Below are 12,147 nucleotides of genomic sequence, written 5' to 3'. Positions count from 1 at the left end.
GAACACTGTTTTGTAAGCACTCTGAGGAGGTGAAATAGTCAAGCTTACAGTGCCTGCTGGAAGCAAGGAATCCATAGGCTAGAGAGGAACAGATTTCACCTCCCCAGAGGATATCTCAGTAGTCCCAGCTGCATACAGCTCTATTCTCTATTCTCCCCAATTGTAATCCCTTTCTTTCATCAGGTTGCTTCTTTGTTGATTGGTCATGTTTGAGCACTGAACTTCTAAAGACTCTGGGTATAGAATCGGCTGGCATCATACCCCAAGTGTTTTTTGCCTTGGGCCCTAGGGCTGGGCCCCAAATCCCATTTCCCTGAATCTGTCTACATTCTGATGCCCAATGGAAGCCTCTTACATTTAAGACATGGGATTTTGGGTCTTGTTCTCCCACCCTGTTTTCTCACTCTGTCTCTATGCCAACATTGAGCTTTCAGATGCCCTACTTTACCACATTGAAAGCATTGACGAGTCTCTCTGGAAGTCCTTTGCCAAAAGGGACCCTGTCTTCTCATGTTGAGATCTTGGGAAGTCTGCTTCATAGCCTTGGTATAAAATGTATTTGTGCCCACTGTGGCACAGTGTCTTATGATCTCCTCTAAAGGAGCATTCTTGTGTAGTCCTAGTATAATTCTGCTACAAACGTCATTAGCATTTCCTTTAGCAAGTTGTCTTATCATAATTTCTGTTGTTGCATTTTCACCAATAATTTGTATGACAGCTGTCTGCAAACGTCCCACAAAATCAGCAAAGGGTTCATTTGGACTTTGGGTTATTTTCGTGAAGGCTCCCCTCTATCTTGTCTTTCTAGGAGGGTGCCCCATGCTTTGATGGCAACAGCAGCAATTTGCTCATATGCTGTTAATAGGGTTATAACCTCCTACCTCTGAGGGTACTGATTGCCAGTGCCATACATACCAATCTTCCTATGATAGACATGAAGATGAGACTGATGTTAAAATGCAAAACAGTCTTTCTTTATTGTTAATTTCAGCAGGGGTTAGCAGGAAGCAAGAGCAAGTGTATGTATGTCTCTGTATCTCTCTGTTTCTCTGAACCTCTCTACATCTCTGCCTCTCTCTACTTCTTTCCACATCCTTCTTTTTACCTCGGGCAAAGCTGGCCATTTATATTTACTCTTCTCTGGGATTACCTGTGCCTAGCCCACTCAGCACTGCGTAGGTGGATCCACAAAAGGGAGACAGCTGGAGTTAGTGCTGTGTTCTAAGAAAAAAATCTAGCAAAAGGACACACCCCTTGCCATCTCAAGGTAATACCTAAGACACAACATCCTGCTTCAGAGGACAAGCCTCCTTCTATCGCCTGGGTCCACCCTACCAGCTGACAATGGCATACATGGCAATTCTCAGAAGGAAAGTCTCTAACATAGGGTAATTAATCTGTGCTAAAGTGTCTGCATAAAGATCTAGTTAGTTGGTCACAGGTGATTGGTATATTAACTCCACTATGACTGTTATCTTGTTGGGCTGGTATCCTACAGAGTTCACTATACTCTAAAAGCCACAACAAGTTTTGTCCAAGTTTTAAACATGTCCTTGCTATAGATTTCCAATCATTAGGGATTAAAACTTCAGAAGACAAATTCTCTAATAACATTAACATAAGATGATGTAGACCCATAGAGTTCAACCCTTTTTTTCAGGTCCTTGATAATTTCTAGTTTAAAAGGAGTATATTTTCTTTTTTCTTGACCTGAAAAGTTAAACTCTTCAATCACAGGATAAGTTTCTATTCTCAAATCAGCTGAATCCTGCCATTTTCTTTGGCTTTAATTAGCCTCTTGTAATCAAGTCATAGGGATGGGCAAGATTTCTGTATGGTCCCACTGCTCCTTCTCTCTCCACCTACAAAGACAAATTGATAGAAGAGGGTCAAAATATAGGGAATGCACTAAAGGCACCTGCTAGGATATGGCAGAGGTGAAACAAGAGATGGAGCAGAACATGGTACTCAACTTGGTATGCCTGGTTATGCCCTCCAACTATGTTGTCAGTCCCATCCTCCCTTCCTCTTTCTCCTCACACTTCCTTTTCAGGCTGTGCTTGTGGTACTCAAGATCTAATTCTCCATGCTTTCAGCTGCTTTATCAGTACCCTTCTCTTCTTGCTTTTTCTTCTTTTTCCTTATTCTAAACCTTATGTAATTCCTTAAAGCCAATTGTATAATGGAAATTACGATTGTGGAAAAGCAACAAGTAAAAAATAAAAGCACCTGTTAATAGCTCCGTTCATAATTCTTTTTCTTTGGTGCTTTAAGATTTCTGAAGCACTTTTCCTCAGAATCTTAGGAATTAGGTAATATATTATTCCCTTTTTAGTGTAAGTGGAAAAATAAGTGACTTGCTTAAGGTCATACAGGTAATTAGGTCTTGATTTTGAACCTATGTCTCTCCTGATTACAAAGCTATTGTTTTGTACAATGTTCCTTCTCCAGTAATGCCTCTTGTTCTTAATTGGCTTTGATTTGAGCTTTTACTGTATTTAAAAATATGAAGTATACAATAAAAAAACTGGTGAAATGAGCAGAGTATTATTTTTAAATTAAGAAAGTGGATATAAATATAAGATGAAGTTAACTTTTAAAAATTCATGATGACTAGTTAAGAGCACTACTTATCCTTTTAGTTATCTAGATTTGGGAATACAACTTTGATGTGATATTGACTCCTCATTCTCATGTACTCCACCTTCCCATCTCTTTAACAAATCTCTCATAAATCCTCTCCTTTCCAAGATCTTGGCTACCATCTAGGTTTTGGCTCTCATCTCTTGCCTAGACCAGTATGTTAGCTTCCTAATAGATTTTCCTACTTGAAGCCTCTCCTCACTCATATCCATCCTTTGTTCTACTTATCATTAAAGTAACTTTCCTCAAATGCAGTTATAACCATTTCTCACTCCTATTCAACAAATTTCAATGATTTCTAGTCACCTCTAGGATCAGATATAAAAATCCACTATTTGGCACTTAGATCTCAACAGTCTGAATACTTCCAATCCTTCCAATATATTTTACTCTCTTCTGGGTACTCTGCAATTTAGGTATATTGGTAAACTTACTATTATTTTGTACACAGTGCTTTGACTTCATCTGTTTTTTTTTTTTGCATTAGCTGTCTATCATTCCTAGAATGTGCTTCCTTCTTACCACCCTGGTTTCCTTTGAGATACAGGTGAACTGTTGTTTTCTACATGAACCCTTTATTCCACCAGCTACTCAAGCACTTTTTTCCAAATCTTTTATTCATTTAAATCATATGCATGTTACATATACAGATATGTATAGGGAGATATAGATATATGTTTGGTATATATACCTTGTTTTCTCTTCCATTAGAATGTAAATTTCGTCTTGAAGGCAAAGACCATTCACTCTTGTCTTTGTATCCTTAGGTGCTACTATCCACAGAACTTATGGCTTGGAATATAATTTAAGTGCTTGTTAAATACTTGCTGACTGATTGATTGGGGCCAATCTTCAAATAATTGTTATGCAGAACTCATCCTTTTTTTTTTTTTTTTTTTTATTGTAATGAAATGCAAAATCCCTATAACTATAATATATTCAAAAATCATTTAAAACAGAAGAATTGTATTTCCTCTCCCTCCCCCCCAAGGCTGGGGTTAAGTGACTTGCCCAGGGTCACACAGCTAGGAAGTGTTAAGTGTCTGAGACCAGATTTGAACTCTGGTCCTCCTGAATTCAAGGCTGGTGCTCTATCCACTGCGCCACCTAGCTCTGCCCCCAAGAACTGTATTTTTAAAATCTTGGATTTTTTGGTAAGGTAACCTGTCATAAGAGGAAGCATATAACGTAAAAGATCAGAATTCTGGACTTTGAGTCAAGAAGTTTTGAGTTTGTCTTACCTCTTAAGCTTGGCAAGTTCGTTTTAATTTAAGAAAATATATTGAGAATTGCATTTTCCTTTGGAGGCTGAATCAAAGAGCAGAGCTATGGAAGGTTGTTGATAAACTGAGAGATTCTTTTTCTGAAGTCCCTGAACCTCCCAGAAATCTGTGTATTTCAGGAAATTCATTAACTTGGATAGAGGAAAAAATATAAATTATTTTCACTTCTAAAGATTTCTTTCAATTATGATTTTTTTTTTTTTTTTTTTTAAGTGAGCAGGCAGAGCCAAGATGGAGAGGAGACAGGATTTTTTCCTGAGCTCTTCCTGGCTTCCCTCAGAACAATACTAGATCAATCCTCCGAATAGATTTTGCAGTAACAGAACCCACTGATATTTGGAGCGTAACCAATTTCCAGCATAAAATATCTTTGAAAGATTTCAGGAAAGATCTGTCTCAATTGGGCAGGGGGGACTTGGTCCAACATGGGGAATCTAGTGGGAGGCTCTTAGCCAAAATACAGCAGCACTGGCTATTGTGTGCTGATTCAGAAGCCAATGAATCAGCAGACTAGCTGTGCGAACTCCATTGGAACTGCAGAAGGCAAATAGGGAGCCCCTGAACCCCAGTATAACAAGCAGGACTTAGCCAGGCCCATCGAGCTTGGAAAGGAAACCTGTGGCACCACTAGCCCCAGAGCAGTGTAAGAAAAAGCTCCAGACAATGTCCCCTGAGCCCTTGGAGCAGACCTCATTCAACCTTTTTAAAAATGAGCAAAAAAGACTTCTGACCATAGATAGTTATTATGAAGACAGGAAAAAACAGATCTCAAACCCTGAGGACACTAAAGACAAAAGTCCTCCAGATGAAGCTTTGAAGGGTGATATGAATTGGAATTGAAAAGGCTGTCTTAGAAGAATTCAAAAAAGATCTTAAAAGAGTTTTAAGAGAGTTTGGAAAAGGAAACATATTGAAGAAAACTACTTTAAAATACATTTGGTGAAATGGAAAAAGATGACAACTCGTTGAAAAATAGAATTGGTTAAATGGAAGAAGCGAACAATTCTGTTTAAAAAAACAATGGAAGAGAATCTGTAGTCTTCATCAGATTGCCAGAGTAGTTCATGACATGCATAAAGAAGGCTGAGAACTTGTCTTTTTCTCTAAAGGCCTTTAAGCAAATGACTGGATTGATATTGGCCAGTAAAGTTGTAGAGAACTACCAAGTTGGATTTCATGGTTTCAGGTACTTTTGTAATCTGAGATCTAGAATTTGACACAAATTATTTTGAAAAATTGCTCACAAATTAGTCTGAAGAAATTGATAAAAATGAAAACTGGATAAAGTCAAAGTAAACGTTTCTTGATATTATAGATATAAAAAATTAATAGGTCCTCAACAACTTGTTACATTAGATGTATGTGATAATGTCAATACACTGGATGCCAGAATCAGAATACAAGATGTTGGTATGCTAACACATTGGTCTGATGTACCAAGTAGATGTACTTGGCTACCAAAAAAATAAATTTCACAAATATATCTTATATTGAGATATGAGAGAGCTTGGATAGATTTAGTAGTCAAAAAATATGTAGGGGATTTAGTGTATTGCAAGCTCACTGAGTTAGCATGCATGCTATCAGTTTCCCTCAAACTTAATGTAATCTTGAGCTTTATTGATTTGTTAGACCTCATCTGGAGTAATGGTCATTTTGGGCATTGCAATTTAAGAAAATTGATTAGCTAGAGAGTTTCCTTTCAGCTCTCAATCTTTATGATCTTAGAGAAGGGCAACCTAATGGTGAAAGGCTTTGAGTCCATGTCATATTAGAAGTAATTGAAAGAATTAGGCATAATTAGCCAGAAGAAAAGATAATGTCAAGTGCAACATGACAGAAGGATACGAATTACTCTGTTATCAAGTAAATAGAATCAGATGCAGTTTACAGAAGTTGCAAAAAAATGTTCTTTAAACTTGGTATCAGGAAAAACTTAATAATTAGAGCTTTCTAAAAGGAGAATGACCTTGTTTTTGAAGATGATTTATCTTTTTGGATATCTTCAATCAGTGACTATACAAAATCACCTGTTGAGTATGTTATAATGGGGGGTTTCTTTTCATGTATGGTTTGTACTAGAGTCCTATTGATACCCCAGCTTTCAAATTCTGTTTTTTGTAATAATGCTTTAATAACTGCAAAGTGCTTTGAATAAATTATCTCATTTAATCATCACAATAATCCTGTAAAAGCAGATACTCTTATCTCCATTTTATAGATGAGGCAACAAGCTGGGAGCTGTTGACTAGCCTAGAATTTCAAAGCTGCTAATTATATAAAGCAGAATTTGAACTTGTATTTTTCAGGCTCCTTTAAAGATTGATTGTTTCTAAATTAGTAGTATATAGTTCAGCCACTTGGTGGCACCAAATTCATTTTAAAACCTGAGAAGATTTTTTTACAAAATCAGCATGGGCGGATTGGTAGGTTATTTTACAGAACTGACCATATTAAACAGAATTTTATAAATAATGGTCTGGCTCCATTTGAAAGAAATTCAATTATCAACGATGATTTGCCTGCTTTGTTCAAGGAGTAACTTGGAGGCATAAAGATGAAAAAGGTGAGGAATTTATAGTGAGGAGTTTTAAAAAGAGGCATACAATGACGACATGCAGTAAAATGTATTTAGTGCTTTTATTGGAGAGTAATGATATCAAGAAAGGAAAATGAGTTTTGTTTTGGACATGTTGAGTTTGTGAAGTGATAGTGGGATTGAGTTCAACAAAGAGATTAGAACAAGAGTTCTTAATCTTTTTTTGTATAGTAGACTCCTTTGGTAGTCTATTGTAACCCTTAGGTCCTTTCTTAGAATGTTTTAAAAGGCATAAAATACATAGAATAACAATTAATTTTGTTAAAATGTAGTTATAAAAAAAATGTAAGTTCATGAACTTCTTTTAAATCTTCCGATATAGAGAAGAAAAAGGGAGCTCAGAAATGAGTTTTGGAAAACATGATACCAACAATTGGTGAGATTGATCTGGATGGAATTCTAGCAAAGGACATGAGAAGGAATAGTCAGGCTCATAAAAGAACCAGTAGAGAGTGGTATCACAAAAATCTAGAAAGGTGAAAGTATCCAGTAAAAGAGAATGATTAAAAATGTCAAAGAACAATGAGGATTGAGAAAAGACATGTGCATTTGTCAATTAAATGCTAATGAGAATTCAGAGAAAGTAGTGATCAATCTGGGTTGTAAAATTATTACAGGGAAACTTTATAAAGGAACATGGGATTTGAGTTGGATTGGGAGGTTAGAATATTATTCTACATTTGGATAATAACATCAGTAGGTGGGAATAAGAATAGAAGGGAAAATTCCAATTTTAACTTAAATCAACCAAATTTCAGAAATGAAACAGTGAGAAATGATTTTCTGTGCATTACTTTTTCAGATTTTGACATCACAAATGTGTTATATATATTCATGTACCAGTATCCCAGATCAATTTCCTTGTCCAAAGGGGTTAGAAAAGAACTAAAATTAAATGTCTTTTATAATTTAAAGAAGTCAAGAAAGGAAGTCTTTGAAACACAATTTGAAATATTGTCATAAATTAAATTAAATCTGTATAACAGTAATGTTTTCTCTTCTTTTGTATTAAAGGTAATAAATAATGCTTGTGCAACTCAAGCCATAGTCAGTGTATTATTGAATTGTACTCATCAAGATGTCCATCTAGGGGAAACACTTTCAGAGTTTAAAGAATTTTCACAAAGTTTTGATGCTGCTGTAAGTATGTAATTTTTTACATCGTTTGGGAAGTGAATTCTTATTTTAATAAGCTTTATTTAAAAAAAAATTTTTTTTTTTAAATTTAGATGAAAGGATTGGCATTAAGCAACTCAGAAGTGATTCGACAAGTTCACAACAGTTTTGCCAGGTAGTAGGAATTTAAATTATATTAAAATAATATTTTTCTATATTTCATTCCTCTCTTTAACTTTGATCTTTTCCTTGCTCTAGACAGCAAATGTTTGAATTTGATGCAAAAACATCAGCAAAAGAAGAAGATGCTTTTCATTTTGTTAGTTATGTTCCTGTCAATGGAAGATTATATGAATTAGATGGATTAAGAGAAGGACCAATTGATTTAGGTAAGCATGTATTGTTAAATAACTAGTAACAATTTATGTCAGTTAATTGTTTTTATCATGTGTAATCAAATCTCTTTTTGGACAAAATTTGAGGTTTCATGTTTTTTATATTTTTGTAAGTACCAATTTCAGATATTTATCAGTTATACAATTGTATCGTAGAGCAAAATATTTCCTGACTTTATTTCCTTTTCAGTTTTTTTTAATCTTTTTTAAAAATATATATTTGATATGAGCAATTTGATTTTCCTTTTGTAAAAGAAAATCAAATTTACTAACTTTAATTTGTTTTATTAGTGGTTTGTTTTTGTTTCCAAAAGACCACCTCCTAGTTTTATTAATTCAGTGAGTTTTTTGGTTTGAAGTTTTTTGCTTTAGTTCTATTAAGCTCTTCTTTTATTTCCAGAGGTTCTGCTTGGGTCTTTCTGCTTTGTTTTTCTAGTTTTCTTAGTTTTATACCCACTTTAATCAATTTGTTCTTCCTATTTTTTGTTGATAAAAGCATTTAGAAATAGACATTTTCCCTCTCTGAGGACTACTTTACATGCTTCCCTTGTATTTTGTTATGTGTCTCATTTTTTAGTGTTTTGGAAATTTTCTATGGCTTCTATGATTTATTTAACACCCCCTACTTAGAATTAAGATATTTAGACTCTTGAGATGGATAATGCCATCCACCTCTAGAGAGAAAACTATGGAGACTGAATGAGAATTGAAGCATACTATTTTTAATTATTTTATTTTGCTTTTTTGTGTTTTTTCCTTTGTGTCCTGCTTTTTCTTTCACAACATGACAAATATGGAAATGTAGACTCTCTTTCTATATATATCTATCTATCAATATATCACAGATTGCTTGTTGTCTTGGGGGAGGGAGGAGGAAAGAGGGAGGAAGAAAAAATTTGGAACTCAAAATTTTCTAAAAATGAGTGTTGAAAACTATCTTTACATGTAATTGGAAAGAAAAATATTATTGAGAAAGCTATTTAGCATATACTTGTTTTTAATTCATTTTTCAAAGGCCTTTAAGTTTAGTTCTTATTGCATTTTAATATTGCATTTTAATCTATAAATGATATGTTTAGTATTTCTGCTTTTCTGCATTGGTGGTGAGATTTTTACACCTCAGTACATGGATGATTTTTGTAAAAGTATCATGTACATTGAAAAATATATATTAGTTTCCATGCATTGATTTGAGATCTATCATTTTTATTTTTTGCCCAAAGTTGTCCTCACATCTTTAACTTTTTTCTTGTTAGTCTTTGTTAAATTTTTCTAGGTCAGGATTCCTTTACTATTATAGGTTTGTTGTCTTTGTCCCTGGGTTCAATTAATTTTTCCTTTTTTGAATGCTATGAGGCGCTTTTACTCAGATTTTACTTTCTCTGCTTTTCTCTTTTTTTCCCCACAGTTATATTTACTGTATGCTTATCTGAAATCATGATTGCTACTTTTGCTTTTTTGATTCACACCTGAAACTTAATAGATTCAGGCTGCAGCTCATCTTTGATGTCTGAGTTTTTGCTTCAAGTGTTTTTTCTGTAATAAAGAACATTTTTCAAATCTGCTTCTCATTGATTCTATCATCTTATATTTGGGACAATTTGTTCTGCTCACATTTAAAGTTTTGACTGTTAATGTGTATATCACTTCATCCATTCTCTTGAACTTTTCCCTATCATTGCCTTTATTCCTACCACTATTTATAATTGAGAGAAGAGCATCAGACATATCTTTCTATTTTCTATGAAGTTAAAGAGATACGTACTTTTTATTTAAAATCTCAAACGTTTTCTAGATTTAAAATATCTAAAGTTTTTGTCATAATAGTAATGTTATTTTATGGATTCTCAGTTTCATTGAGTCCACATTTTTCAATTTTTGAACTATCCTATCTTGCATTTCTTTTTTCCTTTTATTTGACCAACTGCTCATAGGCATCAAAAGATAAGTTTAGGAAACAAAAGATGAAACTCATCAATCAAGTTTTCCTACCTTATTTATCACTGCTAACAGATAACAGTTTGAAATAGTTAGATTTGAAGTTTTAAGTTGAAATCAAGTTTCTGTTTATGTATTTTTGTTTTCTTGGGTTTAATTCTCTTTCTTAACTCTAGTCCTGGTTAACACAAACCTTGAGAGTTAAAACTACTAGTTAGGGGCAACTAGATTGCACAGTAGATAGAGCACCAGCCCTGAAGTCCAGTGGACCTGAGTTCAAATTTGGTCTCAGACATTTAACATTTCCTAGATGTGTCACCCTGGACAAGTCACTTAAACCCAATTGCCTCAGCAAAAAGCAAAATAAAAAAAAAAAGTTTTTCTGCCTTCTTCCCCTTACCACTAGGTGCCACCATTGCCTGAAAAGAAATGTTTTTAAACCAAACCTGCCAAACAGTTTTGATAAAACCTTGTTTTACTTGATGCTTTCCATTTATTTTTAGGTGCATGTAATCAAGAGGATTGGATTAATGCAGTAAGACCAGTTATAGAGAAAAGAATTCAAAAGTAAGTGTTCAACTAAATCTTAGAGGTATCAAAGTCCAGTTTTAAAAATTGATAGGAGCATATCTCTTTTTGTATTTAAAAAATTAATTTTAGCAAATTTAATGTCATTTAAGAATAAAATTTCTATTTTTGTAGAGATCCCTTAATTTTAAGTCATAATATTTCTTGTTTATGCAATAACAAGTGTGTTCTGACATAATGTAGAAAATAAATTTGGTTTTTATGTACTAATATATATGATGCACAAAAATTTATCTGTTAAGTTAAACTGGCTGTATTTAGTACACTCTGGGAGATAAAGTAAAGTCCTAGGAAATGAGATTGAAATTTAGTAAAATTCACCGCTACTACTCTTAAATGTCTTTTGTTTGCTTGTCACATTAAATGACATCCTTGCTTTAAGTAGGCTAACTTTAATAATAGAATAAGAGCTAGAAATTTCAGAACAGGACATGGGCACAAACATAACATACTATCTTAAGTCAAAAAAGTTTTACAAAAAAATTTGTTTTTAACAATAGAAAATAAGACTTCCTCTCTGGATATTCTATCTTGCTCATTGTCATAAGGGAAGTAAATAAAGAGATGTACTTAGTATCATCATGAGCATTTTCATGAAAACTATATTGGTCTAAAAGCAATTACAAATATAATCTTGTTTGGACTTCAATTTGTCCAACTCAGATTGTGCTTGTTTGTGAATCTTTTAAGTCTTCTCACACAGGTTATTCAATTTAGGGTAATTTGGCTTGTTTTCAAAGGTAATTTTGAAATAGGTAACCATGATATTTCCTGTTATTGTGAATAGTATGCTCTTTCTGTACAGTTATAATAAAGTAGGAAATAATTCTCAAATCTTTTTTAGATACAGTGAAGGTGAAATACGATTTAACCTGATGGCCATCGTGTCTGACAGAAAAATGATATATGAACAGAAGATAGCTGAGTTGCAAAGACAGCTTGCAGAGGTTAGTTTTCAGAATTTATGTATATTCAACTTAACAAACAATATTACTGAGTTCATATTACACATATATGTATACTTTGGTGTTTGGAATATAAGGATAAAGTGAGAAAGTGCCTCTAGCTTCAAAGACTTAAACTTTTTATTTTCCCCCCTGAGACAATTGGAGTTAAGTGACTTGTCCAGGATCACACAGCTAGGAAGTGTTAAGTGTCTGAGGCTAGATTTGAACTCGGGTCCTCCTGATTTCAGGGCTGGTGCTCTATCCACTGTGCCACCCTAGCTGCCCCAAGACTTAAACATTTTACTATCACATATTACTTTTCTTATTAGATTATTTTCTCAGATTTAAACAGAAATGTTGTAGTAATGGTCCATATTTAAAAAAAAAAAAAAAAAAAAAGCTTTTATAATAAACTTTTTTTTAACATACCATTTTTATATTCTCTCTGATTAAAAAAGGAAGTTATAAAAGGAAAAATTATACAAAGGAAAAGATGATAAGAGTAGTGTGACTAAAATTAATGAATCTCATAAAAAACAAATATATATATATCAAGTATTTTATTTCACATAAATATATTTTTGTACTTGAAAACATTACAACTTATGTGTTGCTAAAGTACTTTTACTCAGTTATCA

General features: G+C 33.6%; 1 protein-coding gene across 6 annotated transcripts in view; it reads left to right on the top strand.

The window, feature by feature from the left end:
* Positions 1-12,147, top strand: part of UCHL5 (ubiquitin C-terminal hydrolase L5) — a 35,510-nt gene that overhangs the window by 15,038 nt on the left and 8,325 nt on the right. For all 6 annotated transcript variants that reach the window (XM_074308632.1, XM_074308634.1, XM_074308636.1 and 3 more), the window contains 5 exons: positions 7,540-7,665; positions 7,755-7,816; positions 7,900-8,030; positions 10,478-10,541; positions 11,407-11,509. In XM_074308632.1, the coding sequence (XP_074164733.1) occupies positions 7,540-7,665; positions 7,755-7,816; positions 7,900-8,030; positions 10,478-10,541; positions 11,407-11,509 (486 nt within the window). The remainder of the gene's footprint in view (positions 1-7,539; positions 7,666-7,754; positions 7,817-7,899; positions 8,031-10,477; positions 10,542-11,406; positions 11,510-12,147) is intronic.

This window comes from Sminthopsis crassicaudata, chromosome 4 (assembly GCF_048593235.1).
Source record: "Sminthopsis crassicaudata isolate SCR6 chromosome 4, ASM4859323v1, whole genome shotgun sequence".
NCBI classification, from domain to species: Eukaryota; Metazoa; Chordata; class Mammalia; order Dasyuromorphia; family Dasyuridae; genus Sminthopsis; species Sminthopsis crassicaudata.
Note: the sequence above shows the minus strand (reverse complement) of the source record. Positions and strands in the feature narration are given on the sequence as shown.